Consider the following 19,079-nt stretch of genomic DNA (forward strand, 5'->3'; position numbering starts at 1 on the left):
CATCAGAAGCTGGAAATGTCCCGCCCCTTACGGTTAGCAAATATCTAATCGCGTCTGAAATGAATGTTCTGATTGGTGGATCAGCTTAGACGGTCTGTCTGTCTTGCTCCCTCTTTCTTTCAATTCAATTAAAAGGGGCTTTATTGGCATGAATGTAAACAATACAATATTGCCAAAGCTCTCTCTCTCTATCTATCTCTGTGTCTCTCTCTAGGCTAATGTATTTAAGCACAAATAATAAAAACAATAAAAAAAATAAAACAACAACATTTTGAAACACATACTATTCAATTTAACGTATAACTAGCCACGCTTGACATAAAAAAATATTTTGAGAAGTATGAACAAAAGTGGACTACCTTAGAAGTGTGTTACTTTTCCTCGTTGCCCTGGCAACAAGTTCACGCTAGCGCCGCGGAAGTGACGTACAGCCGAGTAGGCGGGGCGAGTTGTTGTTGGGACACATGACTGGGAGGCTGTCCTCCTGCATCTGTTTTGACAAGCAGAGAGAGAGAGACTCACAGAACACGAGCTTTGTCCCTGCAGATCAACGCGAGCAGCTTCTAAACTTCTGTTGTGCGGTTTGTCATCGCTGTTTTTTGCCGAACTAGTCGCTCAGGGTTCACGACACATTCAGTGTTTTTGTTTTTATTCTGCTGGTTTATGAACGAGTGCTCTAGAAGGGGTTTTATAGCTATGAGCCATGACTCCAAACAGCCACGTAACGTTTCTCCTGTCTGGAGATGATGTTGGAGTCTGATCGAGCTGTTTGGGGGGGTTGGTGATGATTATCCAGAGGGGCTTGATGTGTCTCAAGTGGCATTACATTTGAGCTGATCAGTGGCACTGATGCAATGAGGCGACTGGCATCGGACGTCTGAGATATATAGCTGGGGTTTGATTGACTAGACTAGCATACAGCAGCTTATTTGATCTAACCAGCTCAGATCAGTAATATCCGAATGGCTGTACGCCAGATCGATAGCTAACCAATGTCTAAGGGACGAGTTTTAAAGTCTCAACCAAGATCCGAGGACGGAAGACGGAGCGCAGGCGTCCTGGGAGGCATCGCCGTGTCTGTGATCAACATGAAGCCTGACAGAGGTAAAAACAAAACACCGTTTGTTTGATCAATGAAAGAGTGTGTTTGAATATCATCAGTCTGTGAGCGGATGGTGGTTGTGACGCAACAGTGCTGCGGTATGTGTTTTTGTTTCATGTTTGTGTGCGCGCGCACTGCTGATATATAGTAACGCTATTTATTTGGCTGTGAATGCATTAGTTAGGCATCGACGCTCTGAAAGGAACAAAGCGTCCTGGATCAGCTGTGTGTGTACATGTTGTGTTTGTTTTCTGTTCGCTGACATGCACACTAACCTACACTAAAGTACAGTTACTAAAGTAGAGTTACTTTACTGATGTGGGATTTACAAACATGAGTGTGTCTGTTTTGCAATGTGTTGTTGGGTTGGTGTTTGCTTTTATGTTGGTTATGGGTTTGTTTTTGTCAGTTTTAAGACAATTTTAGTTTTTTGGGGGGAGGGGTTATGTTTGTTTTGTTTGGCTACATGTTTGTTTTTTTGTTGGCAGTGGGTTTGTTTGGTTACACGTTTGTTTTGTTTGGACAGTTTTTTGTTTGTTGCTGTTGTTGACCATGGGTTTGTTGCGGGGCGGTACAGTTTCTGTTTTATTGTTAGGAATATGTTTGGTTTTTGTTGGGTAAATCATATTTGTTTTGTTTGAGTTTCATTGGATATAGGTTTGTGTATTGTTGGTATGGTTTTGTTTGGGCACTTGTTTTGTTTTGGGTATATATTGGGTGTTTAGGTGCAGGTTTGTTTTTGGCTAGTAACATGGTTATTTAGATGGGTATGGTTTTGTTTGGGCACAGGTTTGTTTTTTTGTTGGGAATATGTTTTGTTTTTTATATGTGTAAAAATGTATGTTGTTTATTTATTTTATTCTGAGTTGGATACAATCTTATCAGATAGGGCCCATTGCTTTCTGAAAATGTAATAGATCAGATGAATAACTCCGCTAACAGTGACTAGAGTTGAACTTATTTCAGCGAATAGGCATTTCATCTGGATTTGCAGGACATCACCCCCCCTCCTTTTTGTCTCTCTTTCACTAGAGGCAAAGTTAAGAAATGTAGGCTATTGCATATCATTCTCAAAGGGCACTTTCAGCACATGTGAAATGTAACGGCTTCTTTTAATAAAGCCACTGTATTTAAATGATCTCAGATCTGCCAGACCATCTGCACATAGCTGCTGTAATCTTGGTTCTCTAAGCTCTTATGTTTGGACAGGCTGGAGTTGTGTTTGCTTGTAATTTGGCCCCGTGACTGTGGTTTGCCCCTGCTGCTGCAGCAGCCAAAGCTGTCAATTTACAAAAGCCAACAAACAACCTCGGCTAGCCAATTTGTTTTAGTTGCAACACAATTTTGTCATGAAAACATATTTCTAAAACAGAGCAAATGGCCTCCATTCCTTTGGCATCTTTAAAATCAGTTGGATTTCTCTTTGTGAATTAGAGCCCTCTGGTTCGGTTTGGTTAATAGTCAGAGTTGATTGCCATTAGAAGTCTATTTTGAAGCTGATATGACATCCCGTCTGTGCTATTGTTATTTGGAACGTGCTGTTCCACAAATGGAAATTGCAGGTTGTTCACTTCCAGCGGTCTTGATTTCTTCCCACTTTACTCTAGAACTCAAAACAATGCTGCAATCTCTTTCACATCATTGGAGTGTTTCTTTTAAGAGTTCATATTTCAAGGGTTCTGTGCCAAAGACTTTGTTTTTGGCATTAGGGTGACACTCACCATAAACTCAGACATGTAACAGTATCATGTGGCTTCCTTTGGACTCTATCTGGGCTGAAAATCAATTCATTGGAGCTGACACCAATAAACGGCTCTAGTTGGACGTAGTAAACACACATATGCTTTTTTTCTTTGCTCAGCATTATTGATTTAGCACTGATCCTTGCTTGTTTTGATTAGGGATGGGACTCAATGGCCCAACAAACGTCCAATCGATTAGTGAGGTTTTCATCGACATTTTTTAGTTTGGATATTTTAGGCAGTGGTGCTTTAATTAGCTAAATAAATCTGAGCTTTAGCTGATTTGCACAGGAATAGCCTCTTGGAAATTTGCATCCGCTTTAAGGTTAGAATATATATATATATGTATATATATATATATATATATATATATATATATTCTGTTTTTCCATGTACAGTTATGGCATGGCGGTCTGATGTTACCATATAAACTACAATGAACAAAACTTACAACATATATTGAATTAAACTAATCCAATGTTAATTTGGGTATGGGTTTGTTTGTATGGGCACAGGTTTGTTTTTTGTTGGGTAGGGGATTGTTTTGGTCATGGGGGTTCGTTGTTCATGCACAAAAGTGTGTGGGGGGGGGTCATCAAACTAGATTGCACAGCCTTAAAACCTATGGCACCCCCGGGCATTCAAGGGCACCCTGGTAGTCAACTACTCAATGCAGTCTTCTACCACATCAGACCACGCCAGAGAATTCTGGTAGTTCTGTGGTTGGTTAAAATGCTAAGTTTAAAGTTTATCAATATAGTCACTGTTCCATACGGAGTACAGAAGCTTGTCCTTTGGCCTAGTTTGTTTGTGATCTGAATTTGAGAGATTTGTATTTTGGAGTTCTGAATTTCTTCTCAATCTGAAACATTGAACCTGTAATTTTTTACTAATTGCACCTCTAAAAAGTTCAAAACAAAACATCTGCTGCTTAAAAATGCAAACGTAGAAAATATGCCATAAAAGTCTTCCAGTTCGATAAATGTCACATGTCTAGAATATTTAAAGTATACACTAGATACTTTAGTCATTATTCTAGCTCCATATCTCGATACGCCTGCATTCAGTTAGATTGCGTTACACTCCATCTAGCTGTTTTCGAACGCAACTACACGTTCTGTGTAAAGAAGCGTGTCTGATTGGGATCAGGTGAACCCAAAGCTTCGTCACAAATTTTGTCATCAGCAAAGTATGTACAAATTGTCATTGTGCAGCTTAGTTTTTCTAGACATGCAGACAGTCTGCTCTCATGTGCCTGTCAATGACTGTGCCAAAGAGTGTCACAGAGCAGTTGTAGTGCGAATGCGTCTGTATAAAGTATACTTTGAGAATACAGAGTCTGGTCAAATTGTATATGTTGAGTATACTTTGGCATGCGGAAATCCATAGTATACACTAGCCTTTTGTTGACTATTCCATTAGGCAATTCATCGACAGGATGATTTTGGAAATCTATAGTTTTGCACATTTGATTTGATAGCACTTGACTGAGGAGTAATGTTGAATATCTGCATTGATTGTCATTAAAAGCACATTGTGGCTATTATGAGGGTTTAATGGCAGCTACACTAAAATGATTTAGTATTTTATGTGTAATGAAATGGGATTGTCTATGATGTCATGAGATGGAGCACTTGTAGAACCAGGAACTCTGCATTGTGAAGGCCATGTGGAAACGGGTTTCACTGAGAGATGATGTCGTATCTTGTCAGGTTTCTTGTATAACCAGTTCGAGTGGGCCTGCAGGAGTCAGCTGTGAGTGTTTGGGTTGTCGAACAGCTGTTTGTTATGACACGGTATCCCTTGGGCTGGGCGGAGCAGGGACGTGTGTGTGGTGTATACACCCTATTCAAAGGGAAATTCGGTGTGTCAATGGGTGCTAGTTTGCTCATTGTTTGCTCTGGTGTTTGTCTTAGCAGGGGTTAGATTTTCACCAATTCACAGGTCAACAACAGCCAGGTTTGAAATCATTGGTGAGAACACCAGGCATTGTTTGTAAAACTTATCGCTGCCGTTTTCAGGGTTTGCTTGAATCTAGTATGTACACAGCAATTCTAGATAAGGGAATCTCACGAAATCTCTCAGGAACATGTCCAGGTCACATTTCACCCCAAAATCAAAAGAAAGAAATTAAGGAAATACATTTTGCAGATAAATTAAGCCTATATTAAAGTTTTTTTTTTGAAGACTATTGCATTGTGATTTTATTAGGCACATCTTCCATTCTAGTTCACATTACTGTTATGCAGTGGTGTTTCTAGGAATTTTCTTTTTTTTTAAAGATGGCCACATAAGGGCCGAAATGTGCAGAGAAGAGTCAAATTAATTCTGGTAAATGTATGGGAAAGAAACTGGCAGATATGGTTGCCAGAAATTTACCATAATAAAACACAATGTCCACATTTCAGGCCAGACTTATCTCACAGTGAAATTTGAAACAGTAGATTGATTTTTTTATAGCTAAATTCACCCTTACCATAATGCAAAACACTCCCTCTAGTGGTTAAAGCGGTAAATGTTGTTGGGCGTATGTGCACGTGTGAGCTCCATATTCAGGTTGTAATGTCCACAGAGGGGCGATAAATGCAAGTTGTGAAGCGAGTTGTTTTCATTTGTACAGGCTGTAATACAGTGAAGAGGAATGCATGTTTTAAAAACTGAACCCCCACACCTAAACCTAACCATCAGTGGAGTAAAAATGTTAGAGGGGAAAATGCAACCTCTTAATCGCACTCGTCACTGATTATGTGAATAAGATTGCTTCTTGGTTTCAACGTGTGATCCGAACCCAGGTCTTCCATGGTACTAATGGTCATGCCAATGGACGGTAAAGGCACTTAAGCTGATGCAAAAAGTTCTTATAGGAGATGTGCTTGTCGATGAGTCGTACTAATGTGATCCTAGGATACTGAAACTCTCGGAAACAACATGCCGACTTCGTGTTCAATCATGTTTTTCCGGCATCACAGGATGTCATTTTAGTTTTGTATGTGTTTTATAGTTCAGTATTGTATACATCATTAAATTATAGTATGTTGATACCAGCCTACTGGGACTAGAAAAATCTGCTTTGCACTTCTAAATGTAGTTAACCACCATAGTTACACAGGTGGTAAAACAACAAGGCCTCAGAGGAGCAATGGTGGTGGCGTAGTGGACTAATGTACATAACCAGTTATCAGAAGGTTGCCGGTTCGAACCTCACAGCCACCACCATTGTGTCCTTGAGCAAGGCACTTAACTCCAGGTTGCCTGTAATTGTCCCTGTAATAAGTGCACTGTAAGTCGCTTTGGATAAAAGCGTCTGCCAAATGCATAAATGTAAATATATATATATATATATATATATATATATATATATATATATATATATAATATACAAATAAAAAATGTAATATGTTTCTCTGAGCCATTGCTGTATATAAAGGGTTTAAACAGATGTCCTCCATAGCATCAGTGGAGTGTGGAAACAGTCAGACTTACGTAATCTGCCTCTCACATGACCATTTGCCCTTTCGGGTGGGGGGGGCATGACATTAGTTCCTGTTTGTCTGTGATCTTTCATGACTGCCACTGTGACTTAGTGCTGGAAGCAGAGCTGCGATCAGTTCAGATCACTCTCACCGCATGGTGAAGGGCAGGTTCAGGACGGGTGAAACTGTTCCTAGACCTGCACAGAACTGCACACACGTAGACCCAGCTTGAAGAGAGGAGACCATCTGGACCTGTAGCTTTTCTCTCTGTCGGTGTAATCACTCGCTCTGGGGGTTTTCTATTATTGGTGCGTGTATATGCTGTATACCTAACACAATTCGACCACACCTGAACACCTCCACTGCTCTATTATAACTCTAGCAGGACATGGCAGTAGAGCTGCTATGCAAATTTAATGACTGCCATTTCATTTGCAATTTGCAATGGCATCTTGTCTTGTGTTTTGCGTTCCATCATCAATTACAAAGCTTTTTCGTTGCTGTCCTTTTTGCGGACACATGAAACATTGTGCTCCCTATAGCATGGTCGAGTAACTGGATGGTACATCATATAATTTATCCTCTGATTTCCAACCTGCACTGCTTTTTAATTAGGACTGGTTATTGATACAAAGTTTTCTATTCGATTTCAATTCCGATTCATTTGGGCAAATTTCAGTTATCATGTCCATTTAGCTTACGTGTAAAAGAAGTTCTAATCAAATGTTAATTATACAGGGGACCTTCTAACTTGGTATATTAGGAAAATATTAATTCATATTAATAAATAAAATGTATTTATTAATATTAACACATTTAATTTATTTTATTTTATCTTTAGGAAACATACCATAGGACTTGACCAATTGTCTTTATCTTACATCAGTCTGGCAAAACCATGGATATGTTCGAAATACCATGCTAACATACAAAGCGCACTATTTCTGCAGTAAATAGTATGTATACCATGCACAGTCAACTTGATCACACGGGAAGTCGACATGGAGCTTCGAAATATCCATGTGCTCTGAAATCAACCCCACACTGCCGAATTACTGACAAGCGCCATTCCCCATTACATACGTTTTCATCCATTCAACCAAAATCACATTTGACGTTTGTGGCACTTTAAGCACATTGCTCGAACAACCTCAGAGAAGCAGGTTTTGGTTCCGCGGGAACCAGTAGGATGTAGTTACGCTGCATTTTTGCACTAAAATGTATTTAAAACTCTACTGATAGTTAGGTTTAGGGTTGGGGTTGAGGTTTGGGTTAGGTACTAGGGTTAATAACGTATGCATTATTGGTGACTGTATTACATTGATCATTTTTAACTAAAAACAACATACTTTTGGCGCCATTCTGTGGCCATTTCCCCATGAAACTGAGATGGGTATAGCTGCAGGCATTGCTCCAAAAGGGTACAGGGGCTCCAAACCGCTATTAAAGAAATATGGAGCCCTAACCTTAACCATGAGTGGAAGAGACTTTTGGAGTTGCCGCAACCCCCTTTTGGAGTAACACTGCCCCCTTTTGGAGTACCCCGACGGACTTCAGCAGCAAAACGTTTGACCAAAAGTAATATTATGTTTCTTGTTACTGCAAACTAGCATTTCGAGGGTGTCAAAGCTGAAACCTATGGACTCCAATTTCGATTTGATCTTCAAAATCTATCAACCTCAATATCAAGGCAAAAATCTGTTGTTGTATTTTAAAAGCTGTGCAGATAATTAGTTTCATGTAAATTTTGCAGCTCAGTGAGTGTGCTTTGGTAAACATCATTGGTTCACGATAAGATTTTCCACCGTCTGCTGCATCTCTGCTGCTCTTTTTTTAAATAAGCTAGCATGAAGAAGAACAGCAGATGGGGTGGGGAGTACAACTCTTAAAGCATACTTGGAGAAAGTCTGAATTTATCTCTGCTACATCTTGAAATTCATCTTTGATGAGCTCTTGTGAGTTTAAAACATCTCCTCAGATCCTCCCACACTGTATTAGATAATAAGACACTCGTGATTTAGTACGGTAAGATATTAATTACGTCTCTAAGCACAGTGCCTCTTTGGACAGCTAAAGTAGCTGCAAGTCCTGTGCCAAGCTCAATCAATCAAGACTTGATTTAATCCCAGCTCTTGTAGCCTGAGTCAGTTTTTCCCTCATGGGACAGGAATTCTAGGACACATGTTCGGTGGATATATAGGTTGTCTTGACACAACGGCAAGGACACATTTATGCAAAGGAAAGTTGTGTAATAGTCTACAACATATCTGTTTTTCACATTTGATTTCTGTGATGACACAATTAGTGACCCATATAAGTGTACATTACACCGCTGTCTGTCTACAGCAACAATCTATTCCTATGAGGGAACATTGAAATATGATATGAAGACCAGTACTCTTTTATCACAGAAAAAAGTATTTATCTTTTCAGAGGAATCGTTCATCATGATGTGTCCACTCTGTATTTACTGCAGAAACAGAAATGCCTTTTCAGACTTAACTAGTAAAAACTACCATAGTGTTACCTTGGAGAACCATGACAATAAAATAGTGCATAATTATGGTAATTATTCAGTACTATAGCATATATCACAGTACTATGGTATTACCAACTGACACCAAAAATTTACATTAAAATTACACTTAAAAACACATTAATTTTGCTATGTTTATGGCTTTTATCAAAGCAGAAACTTTTTTTTTTCTCCATGGAAAATTAATACTTAACCTACAAAACTCTTAACTCACGAAACCTATCAGGAAAATGTCCTGGTCATATTTAACCACAAATCAATTCAAAACAAATCAATTTTATTTATTTTTTTTATATAAATATAATAAAGCCTACATTTAGGACTTAAATATTTTTTTTGCATTGTGGCAGTATTTCCAGACACTGAAGCACATATTACCCCCAACTCTCATTACCGCAACATGTCCAGACATTTTAACTTTACTGTTCCTTTTGTTTTCAATGATGATTCTAATTACTGTAAGTCATATATTTTTCATCGTATCTGCAAAAATGAAAGGCAATACCAAGGGAGTACTACTATGATGTAGAAATATATCTGACAAATAGTAATGTCCTTTTTCACATTGCTGTAATGAGAATATCATAATGATCGTCCTTTTTGTGTTACGATAATGAGAATTTGGGTGTCACAATGTTAAGTCTCAATCAAACAGATGCAAAATATAATTTATTTTGTGTTTCTTTTGATTTTGGAGGAAAATAGCACCAAGACTTATTTTGTTTGGGATGCACCTATATGGACATTTTGGCCGATACTGAAAAATTCATTTTATTTGGAAGCCGATAACCGATATATTTGCCTATAAATCTATAGTTTCTGTACCTGCCAAAATGCTCACCTTAATAAGCCATGTAAAGAGCACTTCAACTAAATAAAATCAAGCATGTACATTGGATAACTGCTTTTATTTTGGGGCGGCTGTGGCTCAGTTGGTAGAGCGGGTCAGCCACTAATCGCTGGATTGGTGGTTCAAATCCCGGACCACATGACTCCACATGCCAAAGTGTCCTTGGGCAAGACACTGAACCCCTGAACCATTTTCCAAATTTGGCCTACATTTGAACCAGTGAAATAAATAAATCTTACGTTCCTTCGGCTAACGTACTTTTTTATACACTATCTAAAATTATATTGACTCAATTCAAACCTGTCAAATGATCACATCGAGGAATGCAAATGAGTCTCAGACTCATTGTAAACATGGACAACATGGCTTTACATACTTAAATAATACAGAAACAAATGTTATTTTATTTATTAAAAAATAAATAAAATGTTTACTCGTAACCAGAATGATCTTGTAAAGCAAAGACTGCCGGGTGCTGACGTGTTGCGTCATGCGGAAGGCACCAATCAAGATCCTCATGGTGAGTAGCGTGTGCCTGCAATGGTTCAAATGGAGGGATTCAGCCAAAATTGTTTGGCTTTAATAAATCAGCTGAATTTCCTTATTTGACCAATAATGATAAATGTAAAAATGCACATTTATCGGCCAATACCGATATGGCTGCCGATATATCGTGCATCCCTAATTTTCTTTGACAGATTTCGTGAGAATTCCCCCTCTAGTACCGCATTCTTTGGAATACGCTGACATTAGGAAACGTAAAAGAGTTTTCAATTAAAAATGTGTTGGTGCGAATAGTGGCCTATGTCTTACGAAGCTATGCAATAGCTTTTTGTGAGGAACAGACTGACATTTTAATCGTTATTTACTGAAAATCTTCCACTGTATCTTATTTATCACATAAGCATATTTAAACTTGTTTCGGGTTTGTCGTCAACGCAGCTGAACGCTTTTGCTTCTCGCCTGTCTTGTAACCAATCGCAATGCGCCAGCTTGGATTATGCATTCCGTGGAAAAAGAAAGGCATACAGATTTAGGATATAGGGTGAGTAAATGACAGAATGTTTATTTTTGGGTGAACTATACCTTTAAATAAACCTGTCAGACAGCTAATTATCTTTTCGTGCATGTGCTCAGGTCTGTGCTAGTATGTGCCCCTCTCTCCTGATCCTTTGTCCTTTTGGGACTTTTTCCACAAAAGCTCAGAGCACATAGGACCAGCTTCTAAAACCTCTATAAAACCACAGTGGAACAAAGGCAGAGATTGAGCGCTGTTTATTTCTGTCCTGGAAGCTTATGTTGAGGTTTAGGTGGTAAAACTAAACCTCTAAACCCGCCCTGTCACTGGAAACATGGTGTGACTCCTTAGAATGGTGGTTATGGAAGCTTTCCACTCAGGTCTGGTTCACACTGATGTTTGATGATGTCTTGGGTATCTTTTAGCATGTTTTCTCCCAGACTGTGTGCCTGAGGGCACATCTGTCCCTTCTGCTTCAAATTACCAGTAAATTACCATCCTTTGATAATCAGTACTGACAAAACACTGTAAAAGCAGATCTGCACGGCTCTTTTCACAGTCATATGTTGACATGTCTTCTGTTGCTATTGACAACAGGGATCAATTGCACTGGTGGCCTGGTTTGTGCGCATCTCAAATACTCTCTGTCACACATACACGCACTGCAATCAGCTGATCGTGTACTGTGGAAAATGTGAACACACACTCTTGTGTGGTGATAGGTCACTAATGTTATGGCAGGACATTTTAGCACAAAGCAGCAATATGGAGGTATTTTACTTTCTCTGAGTGTTGGGTTTAGGGGATAGGGGATAGAAAATGAGATGTCCTCACTTATATAGTGAAGTTTGTGTGTGTGTGTGTGTGTGTGTGTGTGTGTGTGTGTGTGTGTGTGTGTACGTGTGTGTGTGCGCAAGCAGCAGAGTTCAGACAGGTGGCTGATGGCAGTTGGAGGTTTGAGTTCAGGCAGTTGGCTCTTTTGTTGAGCTCAGACTGATTTGGGGCATGTTGGACCTTAAGACTCAATTGCCTCCAGGTTTTCTCCTGTGTTGTGGTGTCTCTACTGAAGGCTTAACCCTCCTCTCTTGCTGGTTTTGCTGGGGCTGTTTGGAGGGGTCTTTGATGAGGAACATTTGATAGAATCTTCAGCAGTCATTTGAAGCTTTCTCATATATGTTTTTAATATGTATAATTAATATTCATATATGTATAAAACTTATACACTCCCTTGAGGTGGATATTTTTTTTTATTTGATTAGAAGAAATGCACATATGATGGAAACACATTTACCAAATAAACTCCTATTGAATTTAACAGGAAAACAAGATGTGCATCAAAAAAATCATTTGACTGAATAATTAAGTCATAACTGGACAAGCCAGCGGACCAGTCATCACAGCTGAATTGTTGCCCTGGTCATTCTGAAATGATTAAAAAAAAATCCAAAGCCTGCATAGAGTTTACACAAACTTGCTCTTTTGTTTCCGAAGAGCAGGTTTATTGATACTTTTAAAGAATATCTTATAGATCCACACCACAAAGTCATGATGGAGGACCGCACACACATGTATAGCGCTCCCAGAACTGTGACGCGAAGTCATTTCCAGTCAAGAAATGAGTCATTAAAGTGTTTTGTTTGCACCTCCTAAACTGCGATTATTTATTAATAAAAGTCACAGTTGCTACAATTTCCCCAGAAATTGTTCTTTTGAACGCAAGGGATGGAAACGCAGCTTTATCCGCACATTGATTTTGTGATATTCCGATTTTTTGGCATTAATTAAATTCACTGCTTGGATGGAAACGTAGCTACTGCTTGTGTCTGATTCGCTGTTTGTTCAGAGGTGTTCAGCGCAAGCCTGTCTTGTGGGACACACGCATGTAAAGAGTTTTCACTATTTTTTATTTTTTTTTTCTGTTTCTTCTGAAAAATGTTTGCAAGAATAATGTTGTCTGTGACAATTCTGCAAATTATCTCAGATCATCTCAGGAGGTGCTGTGAGTTTAGTTCACTTTATTTCCACACGGTTAGCATGTGTTTTGAACGAAACTCTGCAGGTTCTGTAATGTATATCTTTGTATTAAAGAAACAAAGACGAAAGTGAATAAGTCATGAATACAAACATTGTCATTGCTAACAACAACTTAGCAATGACCTGGCAAACACCCTAACAACCAAATAGCAATGCCCTGACAACCACTCACAACACCCTAACAACCACATAGCAACACCCACAATACCCTTGCAACCACGTGACAATCACTCACAACACCCTGGGAACCACCCACAACACTAGCAACTAAATAACAAGGCCCTGGCAACCACCTTCAACACCCTAGCAATGCCATGGCAACCATCCACAACACCTTAGCAACCACATAGAAACACCCTTGCAAACACCCACAACATCCTAACAGCCAAATTGCAATGCCCTGGCAACTACTCACAACACCCTAATGACCACATAGCAACACCCACAATACCCTAGCAACCACATGACAATCACTCAAAACACCCTGGGAACCACCCACAACACCTTAGCAACCACATAACAAGACCCTGGCAACTACCTACAACACCCTAGCAATGCCCTGGCAACCATCCACAACACCTTAGCAACCACATAGAAACACCCTAACATTTTGGTGGTACGTTTTGCTAGGGAAATCACCACTCACATTTTCTTCAGAAAGTGTGAAAATCGAATGTTGTCTCGAGGTGTAATTTGGGATTAGGTTAGGTAACTCAGCAACTGAATTCAACACAGTTCTAACATTGTATCACTCCCTGAACATGTATTAGTTTCACAAACATGTCTGTGTCATTCTCTTCAAATACTCTTTGTCTCAACCACAGCCTTTCTGTGTGTCTTTGTCTGGGTTTTGTTGTCTGGGAGTGTGTATTGTTGATTTGATCCTGTTGCATAACCAGTAGCACCATGAAAAACATCATTTATTGCAATATCTCACATAAACCCTCACACTGGAGCTCTGTTCCATAACCTATTGAGCTGCCTGTGTAGATAGCATTTTAAGGCATCATAGCCATAGAGTCCCGTGATGAGGTTCCATTTTAGTTAGGATGCTGCCTTAGAAGGCAGCTCACTAGGTTTTGGAACAGATTGTTTCTCACCTCATGTTTTTACTCTGTCCCTCATTCTGTTTGACATGATGGGGTCAAGCATCCACTCCAACTCTGAACGAACGAACAAGTCCTCATGAAAGCGGTCTGAACAGACCACAATCAACCTAACCTACTCAAGGTCAATCTCTGGATGCAGATGAAAGCAGTGTAATATAATCAAGAATTAACATGTAGTCAGATGGCATTGCACAAATGTTGCAGAACACATGTTGTGGTCTAATGTTGTTTTTCACACTCAGCATTGAGCTTTTCTGGCTTTGAGACAGATACAGCCCTACAGATACATGTAGCCATACGTGTGTATACTGTACATGCTCTTAATGGAGTAGTTCATCCAAAAATGAAAATAAAAAGATGTTTAGCAGAATGTTCACACTTGTTTTTCATACAGTGAAAGCATACAGTGGCAAGGGCCTGTTGAGCTTCTAAAAGCATACATTTCCAACGCTATATTTCAAGTGTTCTGAAGCCACACATTTTTTATTCAGAGGAACAGGACAAAATTGAAGTCATTATTCACTGAAAATCATTCCTTCCTTTGTAGTCTGAAACCTCATTCAATTTTGTGGATTTTCAAAGTTGCCATGTGAAGATGCGGCCGGTGTGATGTCAGCGAGAACAGACATGATTCGTTCTCATAACCGATTGCATCATGCCATGTTTGCAAATGCTGAAGCGCAGATGAGATTTGAGAGCTGCAGTGGAGGGGGAGATTTTCAGTGAATATCGTCTTTTGGATCTAATTTCTGTCTGTTACTCACACAAAGCTATTGTATGACTCCAGAAATTTGGAATTAGGGCTGCACAATTTGGACAAATTTGACTGCAATTATTTTGTCAAATATTGCAATTGTGAGTTTGAACTGCAATATGTAAACATTTAAGTTTTCATATTGTTGCTTAGATATCAAGGCTAAAAGAAAAAAATGGTGTGAAATCACATTAAAACTGCAGCTCTCATGTTGTGTAAAAACTGCATACTAGTAATAATTTATTTTGTCTTCTACTGTAAATAAATCATGTTTTGCCCACCCTATGCAGCCAATTAAAAGTCACTCTTAATAGGGTGTAACCCGCACACACACACACACACACACACACACACACAAGTAGAGACAGTCACAATGATGAAAAACTGCTTTATTGAGAATAAAGCAGTGAAGGCAAAGGTACAATCAGGGTTAATCCAGAGAGAATCGTCGAGGGAAGCGTAGGGTCAAAAGCCGGGGTAATCTGAATAACAATAACAAGTGGGAACGAAGACAGGGGAACGAGTTGGCAAGCTAAGAGGTGACGAGTAGGGGCAAAACTAGACGGGACTAGCAGGGGCAAAACTAGACGGGACTAGCGGGGCAAAGGTACGGGAACCTAAACACACAATAACCAACACCCGTGAAACGGAAGTACTGGGTATTTATAGGGGAAGGTGCAGGTGTAACGAATGACAGGTGATGAGACGAGTGCAGGTGAAACTAATGTGTGGGGATGGGAAGCGCGTGAGTGCAGGTGGTCATAATGTTCAGGCTGAGCGCGTGAGTGCAAGTGGGTCAGAGGGGAGAGAGTTCTGGCGAGAGCTCGTAATAGCAGAACGAGCGTGTGAGCTCGCGAGGGAGGAAACAGAGCGTACGAGCTCAAGGGGGCGGAGCGAGGAAGCGGGAGCGGAGTGTATGTGTGCATGCACGAGGAAGCGGAGATGGGGCAGAGGAAAGGGGTTCGTGACAGTACTCCCCCCTCTGAATAGGACGGCTTCTGATGGCCGCGCTCGGCTGCGAGGAGCGCGAGGGGACAGAACGAGCGTGTGAGCTCGGGGGGACAGAACGAGCATGTGAGCTCGGGGGGACAGAACGAGCGTGTGAGCTCGGGGGGACAGAACGAGCGTGTGAGCTCGAGGGGACAGAACGAGCGTGTGAGCACGCGGGGATGCAGAACGAGCGTGTGAGCTCGCGGGGATGCAGAACGAGCGTGTGAGCTCGCGGGGTGCAGAACGAGCGTGTGAGCTCGCGGGGTGCAGAACGAGCGTGTGAGCTCGCGGGGTGCAGAACGAGCGTGTGAGCTCGAGGGAACAGAACGAGCGTGTTAGCTCGAGGGAGCAGAAAACCCACAAAACACACAAACAATATGAGGGCAGTCCAAGGGGGATAGAAGGTACAAAAGGGAAATAAAACAGTCCATGGGGGTCAATGGGCAGTTCAAGGCAAGGTCAGGAGGAACATAGTGGACAGGCGGGTGGTCGGGAGGTCTAGGGGGCAACCATAGGGCAGAGACTGGGTCAGGAGGTCTGGAAGGCGACTGGAGGACAGGGACTGGGTCCGGGGGTCGGGAAGGTGACCACCGGACAGGAATAGGGTCCGGAGGCCAGGGAAGAGGCCACAGGACAGGTAGAGGGTCAGAAAGTCCGGGCTGAGCCGTGAAAGGCGGAGCCATCAGAGGTGGCACCGTAGGTGGCTCTGGAGGTGGGGTCCTGGAAGGCTCCGGAGGTGGAGCCGACGGAGGATTTAGGGGCGAAGGCCTGGAAGGCTCTGGAGGTGGAGCCGAAGGAGGCTTTAGGGGTGAAGGCCTGGAAGGCTCTGGAAGTGGAGCCGAAGGAGGCTTTAGGGGCGAAGGCCTGGAAGGCTCTGGAGGTGGAGCCAAGGGGGGCTTTAGGGGCGAAGGCCTGGAAGGCTCAGGAAGTGGAGCCCATGGAGGTGGCGCCGTAGGAGGCTCCAGAGGTGAAGCCCTGGAAGGCTCTGGAGGCAGAGCCAAGGGAGGTGACGCCGTGGGAGGTGGCGCCGTAGAAGGCTCCAGGAGTGAAGCCCTGGTAGGCTCTGGAGGCAGAGCCATAGGAGGTGGCGCCGTAGGAGGCTCCAGAGGTGAAGCCCTGGAAGGCTCTGGAGGTGAATCTCTAGAAGGCTCTGGAGTCTTAGGGAGCAGAGCCGTAGGAGGCTCGGGTGGCGGAGCCGTGGAAGGCTCGAGAGGCGGAGCCCTAGGAAGCTCTGGAGTCTTTGGGAGCAGAGCCATGAGAGGCTCGGGAGGTGGAGCCGTAGGAGGCTCTGGAGGGGGAGCCGTAGGAGGCTCGGGAGGCAGAGCCATAGGAGCCTCTAGTGGCCGAGCCCTGGAAGGCTCGAGAGGCTTGAGGGGGGGAGCCATGAAAGACTCAAGAGACGGAGCCCTGAGAGGCTTGAGAGGAGGAGGAGCCCTGAAAGACTCGAGAGGGGGAGCCCTGAGAGGCTTGAGAGGAGGAGGAGCCCTGAGAGGCGGAGGAGCCCTGAGAGACTCGAGAGGCGAAGCCGTAAGAGGCTTGAGGGGTGGAGCCATGAAAGACTCGAGGGATGGAGCCCTGAAAGACTCGAGAGGTGAAGCCGTGAGAGGCTTGAGAGGTGGAGCCATGAAAGACTCGAGGGATGGAGCCCTGAAAGACTCGAAAGGCGAAGCCGTGAGAGGCTTGAGGGGTGGAGCCATGAAAGACTCGAGGGATGGAGCCCTGAAAGACTCGAGAGGCGAAGCCGTGAGAGGCTTGAGGGGTGGAGCCGTGAAAGACTTGAGGGATGGAGCCCTGAGAGACTCGAGGGGTAGAGCTCTGGGAGGCTCGTGAGGAGGAGCAGAGGCCAGCAGAGTCGTGGAAGACTCTGAGGGCGGAGCAGAGGTCTGCAGAGCCGTGGGAGACTCTGGGGGCAGAGCAGAACCCGGCAGAGCCGTGGGAGACTCTGGGGGCGGAGCAGAACCCGGCAGAGCCGTGGGAGACTCTGGGGGCGGAGCAGAACCCGGCAGAGCCGTGGGAGACTCTGGGGGAACCTCTGCGGTCTTGAGCACAAGACGAGACTGGGGAGAAGGGGCCCTCTTCCTTCTCTGACATCTTCGGCCAACAGGGGATGTGGCCATGGGGACGGTCGAGGCTACAGGCGCTGGTTCTGGGGCGGTCGAGGCTACAGGCACTGGCTCGCTGACCGTGGCAGGCATGGGCGCTGGCTCGTTGGCCGTGGCGGGCAGGGGCGCTGGCTCGTTGGCCGTGGCGGGCATGGGCGCTGGCTCGTTGCCCGTGGCAGGCATGGGCGCTGGCTCGTTGCCCGTGGCAGGCATGGGCGCTGGCTCGTTGGCCGTGGCAGGCATGGAGGCTGGGGCCGTGACAGGCCTCGGGATTGGGGCCGTGTCAGGCTTCAAGACGGGGGCCGTGTAAGGCTTCAAGACGGGGGTCTTGGTGTGGAGCGCTGGTTCAGTGTCTGCCTCCCCCACAGTGAACGAGGAACCAGAGTACAGTAGGGCGAGGTCAATAAACTGAACCAGGTTAAGGGGGCAGCGACCACCAGGCATTAATGATGAGGTTGGCTCATTCAGTCCACATTGAAAAATGTCTTTCAGAGCCACCTCATCAAAATTCACCTGGTCAGCCAGGGCACAAAAATCAAAAATAAAAACCTCCAAGGGTTGACTCCCCTGACGCAACCCCAAGAGTCGGGCCGCTGGCTCCATAATGTCAAGGGCGGGGTTATGCGTTACACAACCGCTGCCTTGCATAGGAAACCCTAGGTTAGCGCCCGAAGAGTGCACGGCGCTCAGAAATGCACTGGATGCATAAACGGGCTCGGGGGCAGACACAGGTGAAACAGGGTGACATAAATCAGAAATTGTGCATACCTGCTGCCCCCGGGCCGTGAGCGCGTGGTCCTCTCTCCACACTGTAGCTCCGCGCGCCGAATGAGATGTGCTTCTCCGCTCTAGAGAGCTGCGCGAATCCTTAGCGTGAAACATTGTGACTGTCTGCGGTGAGGTTGGTTATTCTGTAACCCGACACACACACACACAAGTAGAGACAGTCACAATGATGAAAAACTGCTTTATTGAGAATAAAGCAGTGAAGGCAAAGGTACAATCAGGGTTAATCCAGAGAGAATCGTCGAGGGAAGCGTAGGGTCAAAAGCCGGGGTAATCTGAATAACAATAACAAGTGGGAACGAAGACAGGGGAACGAGTTGGCAAGCTAAGAGGTGACGAGTAGGGGCAAAACTAGACGGGACTAGCAGGGGCAAAACTAGACGGGACTAGCGGGGCAAAGGTACGGGAACCTAAACACACAATAACCAACACCCGTGAAACGGAAGTGCTGGGTATTTATAGGGGAAGGTGCAGGTGTAACGAATGACAGGTGATGAGACGAGTGCAGGTGAAACTAATGTGTGGGGATGGGAAGCGTGTGAGTGCAGGTGGTCATAATGTTCAGGCTGAGCGCGTGAGTGCA

General features: G+C 43.5%; 1 protein-coding gene across 3 annotated transcripts in view; it reads left to right on the top strand.

Annotated features, from left to right (window-relative positions):
- The first annotated feature begins 493 nt into the window (after positions 1–493).
- LOC127622898 (protein FAM214A-like) overlaps positions 494–19,079 on the top strand; it is a 53,282-nt gene continuing 34,696 nt past the window's right edge. For all 3 annotated transcript variants that reach the window (XM_052097047.1, XM_052097048.1, XM_052097049.1), the window contains exon 1: positions 494–1,104. In XM_052097047.1, the coding sequence (XP_051953007.1) occupies positions 993–1,104 (112 nt within the window). In that variant the 5' untranslated portion in view covers positions 494–992. The remainder of the gene's footprint in view (positions 1,105–19,079) is intronic.

Source organism: Xyrauchen texanus, chromosome 29 (assembly GCF_025860055.1).
Source record: "Xyrauchen texanus isolate HMW12.3.18 chromosome 29, RBS_HiC_50CHRs, whole genome shotgun sequence".
Taxonomy (NCBI): domain Eukaryota; kingdom Metazoa; phylum Chordata; class Actinopteri; order Cypriniformes; family Catostomidae; genus Xyrauchen; species Xyrauchen texanus.